At 43.6% G+C, this 6,000-nt stretch overlaps 1 protein-coding gene across 1 annotated transcript in view; it reads right to left on the bottom strand.

Moving 5' to 3' along the window:
• Positions 1–721: 721 nt before the first annotated feature.
• Positions 722–6,000, bottom strand: part of COL9A2 (collagen type IX alpha 2 chain) — a 47,263-nt gene continuing 41,984 nt past the window's right edge. Inside the window, exons 30-32 of the mRNA XM_083751729.1 lie at positions 4,078–4,266; positions 2,960–3,037; positions 722–1,306 (exon numbers count right to left, since the gene is read on the bottom strand). Of these exons, the coding sequence (XP_083607855.1) occupies positions 1,101–1,306; positions 2,960–3,037; positions 4,078–4,266 (473 nt within the window). The 3' untranslated portion in view covers positions 722–1,100. The remainder of the gene's footprint in view (positions 1,307–2,959; positions 3,038–4,077; positions 4,267–6,000) is intronic.

Here is a 6,000-nt window from a genome sequence, read left to right as displayed (position 1 = left end):
TAACATTATTTTACAAAGATTTACAGCTTTGGAGAGATGATTCGTGGCGACTCTGATAAATAATCAAAATTGTATCTCATAAAAAGTACAATAATAATGCAAGTAAAAATGAGGACAAATTTGGAGACTTCAATCCTTCCATGCAAATGCAATATAATGTGACAAAAAGTTAACAAGTTAGAGATTTAGAAGGAAAGGGGCTGAAAGAGTAAAGGGGGCCCAGTGAATCAATGAAATAATTAAAGAATTATCAAGGGATCAATTGATAAGCTTGTTCTTAAATTCTTCTGATAGCAAGCTTTGCTGTGCTATTTACACATAGTGAGGTGAAGAAAAACTCGGGTGGGTAGGGAATGATCAAAGACTACATTTTGAAAAATCAAATGCTACTTTTTAAGAAAATTCATTCATGCGGTAATTCCAATTTTTCCTCACTGTGGAACTATTCCACACAAACACCAACAGAGAGAAGTCACTGTCTGTACTCTACAGAAGCTTTCTCCCAAAATGATGCCTTCAATTTTTGGACTACATCTTCCATAAGCCCCAGCCAGGACAGCCATGATGTCTAGGGCTGATGGGAATTGTAGTCCAAAACATCTGAGGAAACCAGATTAGGGAAGGCTGCTCTACAGAGTCAACAAATTATAATATGATTTGGGGTCAAGATAAAGGATAAAATCCCCTCCCCCTTGCTTTGGAACCATTGACAACATCTATCTAGACAAAACACACTTTTATTTTCATGGCAGTGAGATGGGGTCAACAATTACCTCTACGTATTTAAAAGAGGAACAGTCATTTAGTGAGGTTTCATGTGCAATTTCGATCCAAGCTATTAAGACAAGTTTTGCATCTCTGCGAGTCTCCATGGGCGCCTTTTAATTCACCTCGATTCAGGCTACTCACAGTGGCCAAGTTTTGTCTTCTCAACAGCAATGGACTGTTGCCCAAGCTTGACAGAGCCTCCTCACTCCGTAAGAGCTTTTGATTGGCTGTTCCCCGTCTCTTTGCTCTCAAGTCCTGGTGTGTTTGGTCCCTCAATGCCAGTGGTGGAGCTTTTGCCAGCTCGATGCAACGGAACTTTTCCCTGACCACATTTAGTACGAAGGTCCCTTGACAGCACCTGGTTCAGTCAGGCGGGCTGAAGCATAGGCAGAGGCTCCTAGGCAAGCGGCTGCCTCACAGAGCCCAGGAGAACCAGGAGGGCCAGGTAAACCAGGCCGCCCGGCTTCTCCTGGAACACCTGGGGTGCCTCGCTCTCCCTCTTTGCCATTCGTGGCTTGGCCAGGGTGTCCTGGAAGACCTAGAAGAATGAAAAGAGGCATGGGTAGTTCATGCTTGTGCACCTTTTGTGGGCAAAAAGTAGGTCAGGACCTACTGGTAGGTCTCTGGCTGATTTGCAATAGATCACCAAGTGTTTCTGGCACCCAACCACTTAATGATCACAACAACTTTTGTTTGCTGAAACAAAGACAGATTTTTGTGTGAGAGAACTGTGATCTCAGTTCTACTACTGAGAACAATTTCCTGGAGTGAGATGAATTTGGGAGTGCCCTCATCCACTGCCACTGCCTCTTTCGATGACACTATTTTGCATTTGGCTCCAGTTGGTGGACCTCAATGCTCTGGGAGAAAAGCAAAGGAGATTCCCATGTGGCCATGATGCCTGGGGCTGATGGGAGCTCGAGCCCAACATCTGGTGGGACAGTTTTCCCACACCTGTAACAGTTTTACACACACACCCTTCAGGCAGCCAAGTGCATTGCTTCAGGTGTGAAGCACACAATTAACATTTCTCTTCTCCTCTCCACTGCCATTCCACGCTTCACAGCTGATTCCACATTCTTGGTATGTTAAAGCAAACAGAAAAACCCAAACCTGGTTACCAATCATAAAAGAAAAAGGAGGCGAAATAGTTCCATCATGACTGTAAGAATAAAATGGGTTTGCTTTTGCTAGGTAAAGGTAAAGGTAAAGGGACCCCTTTACCTTAGGTCCAGTCATGACCGACTCTGTGGTTGTGGCGCTCATCTTGCTTTATTGGCCGAGGGAGCCGGCGTACAGCTTCTGGGTCATGTGGCCAGCATGACTAAGCCGCTTCTGGCAAACCAGAGCAGTGCACGGAAACGCCGTTTACCTTCCCACCGGAGTGGTACCTATTTATCTACTTGAACTTTGACGTGCTTTCAAACTGCTAGGTTGGCAGGAGCAGGGACCAAGCAATGGGAGCTCACCCCGTCGCGGGCATTCAAACTGCCGACCTTCTGGTCAGCAAGTCCTAGGCTCTGTGGTTTAACCCACAGCGCCACCCGCAGCTAAACACCTTTACCTTAAGCACCATGGAAATCAATAAATATACTTTAAAATAAAAATATTGAAAAAATCATCTGTAGCCATGGACATGCCCAGTTGGCTGCCCCCTGACTATAAAAGGTTTCTAAAAGAAATAAGAACAAAAAGATGTCACAGCAACTGGGGTCAGCCCTGGCATACCCATGGCAGCCTAGATTCTGATGCTGGGCCTGTTTGCTGTGACCTCTTTATTCTCACGCTTTCTGGGTGGGCATTTTGGGGAGGGGACTGGGTTGCGGGATGCCAGCCTGTTGGCAAGACCCTTGACAAAGCTGCTCAAAGAGACAGTGGACTGAAAGGTAGGTGCGATAAGTGATCTGGGATCATGCTGAGTGGAAGACCCATGGCCATGGAGCATGTGGTGGGGTAGATCTGTGGGGCCTAAATGGAGCAGGGGCAAGGCAGTGTGGTTGTACCAGTGTCCTGGCCCCAACCTCACTACTGCTTCATTCCCATCCAGGGGCAAACTGGGCACCAGAAGGCGCCTCTGCCACACCACATGTACCACTACTGCCCCAGGCAACTTGTATCGATATCATGTGGGAAGTCCCTGAAAAAGCTTACTGTTTGTGATTTGCCCTTGGTGCCTCTGCAGTCACCTTACCTGGTATTCCTGGTGGCCCTGGCATCCCTTGATGTCCACGGCCGGGCTCTCCCTGCTCCCCTTTCTCGCCCCTCTTTCCTGTAAAATTGGAAGGGGGGGAATAGTGAGAGACTTTTAACACTTCATGCACACATCCCTCCAGGACTGACAGCAGAGCAGCTGATTCTGCATTGCTCTTGCTGAAGAAAAGCTCTTATTTAACAAAATTTATAAACCACTCGGTTGCAGTGAAAACCTCAAAGTGGTTTACAAAAATTAAAACATTGAACTTATCAGTAAAAGGCAGTTTAAAACAAGTTTTTTTTTTTAAGATATACAATGGTAATTAAAATCAGCAATAAGCTATCGCAAAGGAAACTGACATGATTGAGCTTCCCCACCCCCATTGCCAGTTATGCTTAGTTATGCTGCGATTCCACAGAGAAAACCCATAGAATGTGCAAACGTGTGCAGAAACCAGTTTCTTCAGAATCTCAGCTTTAAAATTTGAGCAAGTTTCTAGCCCTCATGGCTGAAATCAGCAGGTGGTTGGAATCTGATGGGGTTTAAGTGCCCACACATAGCTCCTTGACACCCTTCCCCATGACTAGCAAAACTTGAAACTATGCAACACAGTAAACACTGCAGAACATGTCAGATAAAATAGTCATATTTGCAAAGTTTACCAAGGGGATTCTGATACTGTTTTGGAGGACAAACACTAACCATATTTTGCTGGTTTGGATGTCCGAATGAACCATTGCTAAGCAGAAGAAGAAGAAGAAGAGTTTGGATTTGATATCCCGCCTTTCACTCCCTTTAAGGAGTCTCAAAGCGGCTAACATCCTCCTTTCCCTTCCTCCCCCACAACAAACACTCTGTGAGGTGAGTGGGGCTGAGAGACTTCAAAGAAGTGTGACTAGCCCAAGGTCACCCAGCAGCTGCATGTGGAGGAGCGGAGACGCGAACCCGGTTCCCCAGATTATGTGACTACCACTCTTAGCCACTACACCACACTGGCTCTGAAGTAATTAAAGCACTGAAGAAAAGGCAGCATGGGGAGGAGGAAGCGTGCCACATGTCATTTGAATTGAGCCACAAAACTCAATGATGCTTTTCATGCAGAGATGGGCTCTTACCTTTAGGTCCTGTGTTGCCAATTTGTCCAACAGCTCCTAGGATTCCTGGGATGCCTCGAGGGCCAGAGTGTCCATGTGGCCCTTGCTGACCAGGTGAGCCAGGTGGTCCTGGAGGTCCAGGTGGTCCCATCACACCTGCCCCACCTATGGCATCTCTTTTAGCACTCACAGCTAACTCAGCCAGTTGTTCTGTAATGCAGAGTGAGTGAGAGAGAATGAGAGAGGGACATTGCATGTACCTGGGGCTCCTCCATCCTTACTGGATTCAGCAGATTCAGGGCAGACAAAAAGAATGTGCTTTCCGTATATTCAAGGAGGATGGATCTATGATTGGCTATTAACCTCCACAGACAGAAACTAAGAAATAGGGATGGGCCAATCGGTCTATTTTAGTTTCTCACAGTTTCTCATTTTTCCAATCTTGAGTTCAAATCTCCACTTTTCCATATCAGTCCTCATGAAAATTCATCAGCATTTTCATGTGAATCCCTCCTAATAGACACAATTTATGCAATTTCCCCTAATAGAATGTATTATTTTCACTAATATATGCATATTTATACACATCCCGTGGCTAGGGAAATGCATTGCAAAATTCAGAGAAGTGGGCATTTCGAAGGATTGCTGAGTTCATGTTTTGGTTTGGAAAGTGCAAATTGGGTAGCTTTGCATTTAAATGCTGGGCCAAATTCCTGTCCCTCCACTACTAAGATATGGACATTTTGTTACTCCAAGCCAAATTCCAGTGTGTCTTGGAGTGATAATATGTGTCAAAACAAAGCTAAACGTGTCAGGAGAAAGACATTTACCTGCTTCTCCGAGTTGTTTTTTCCTTGAAAATAATGAATGGGACACTTTTCACATTAGCATTATTTGGGACAAAAAAACAACACCCCAGTAGCCAAATACAATAGATTTTATTGCAGAATAAAACTGCAAAAGTGGCTGAATTTTGAGGACATTATTTACTAATGTGCAGCTGATGAAACTCTAGAAGGACTACACTGTATATCTTTCCTTCCTTCCTTCCTTCCTTCCTTCCTTCCTTCCTTCCTTCCTTCCTTTTTTGGACATACACCTCTTCAAGTTCTCACCATTATTTTCTGTTGTTTGTTTCTTGCAACCACGTAAGCCCTGCTGTGAGTTTTAGATAATCAACCTGTCACATAGGAGGTCACTCCCTTGGTCATTTGAAATTGTAGTGCCTCCATACTAAGACTGCTAATTTCATCAGCCTGAATAGCCTCTTACCACATGTCCTGCATATGTCCATTTTAATTTTGTGGCGTTTTCCACTACCATCCATAACTTTCAATCTATGTCACATACAATTATTAGTTCTTCTATATGTTAACATTGGGCATTCCATGCCATATTGTTTTATTCTTACATTGTTTGTGCATTTGTGTGTCATGGTCCATTTCTCGGCAACATAACACATCACAGGTAAAACGCATGTACTGAGCACTTTAGCTTTAAGGCCTAAGCATTTTTTTTTCATTATACAGTTTCCCAAGGCCACCCACAATTGTTTTAATTTCCACTTTATTTCCACTGTTTGATTTTCAATTCTCAGTATTATTCTTTTGGCTTAAATAGACATTATTCAATTTGCTTTATTTAATTTCTAATTGTATATCACTCTCTTCTTTAAACATTACTTTGGTATTTGCTAGATTCATCTTCAGTCCTACCTTTTTTATACTTCAATTAGTTCTGCTGGCAGTTCTTGCACTTTTTGTCAACTTTTGGCAATTATATATCATCTGCATATCATAAATTATTTAGGCATTTTCTGTTGATGTTAATTCCTTTTTCTGACCATAACAGCATTTTAAACACACCTTTCAATGCAAGTGTAAATAGCTTATGCGATAAGCCATCTCCTTGCCTTATGCCTCTTTCTAAGGGTACTGGGTTGGT

Source organism: Podarcis gaigeae, assembly GCF_964106915.1.
Source record: "Podarcis gaigeae genome assembly, chromosome: 8".
Classification (NCBI taxonomy): Eukaryota; Metazoa; Chordata; class Lepidosauria; order Squamata; family Lacertidae; genus Podarcis; species Podarcis gaigeae.
The sequence above is the reverse complement of the archived record's forward strand: the minus strand, read 5'-3'. Positions and strand labels throughout refer to the sequence as shown.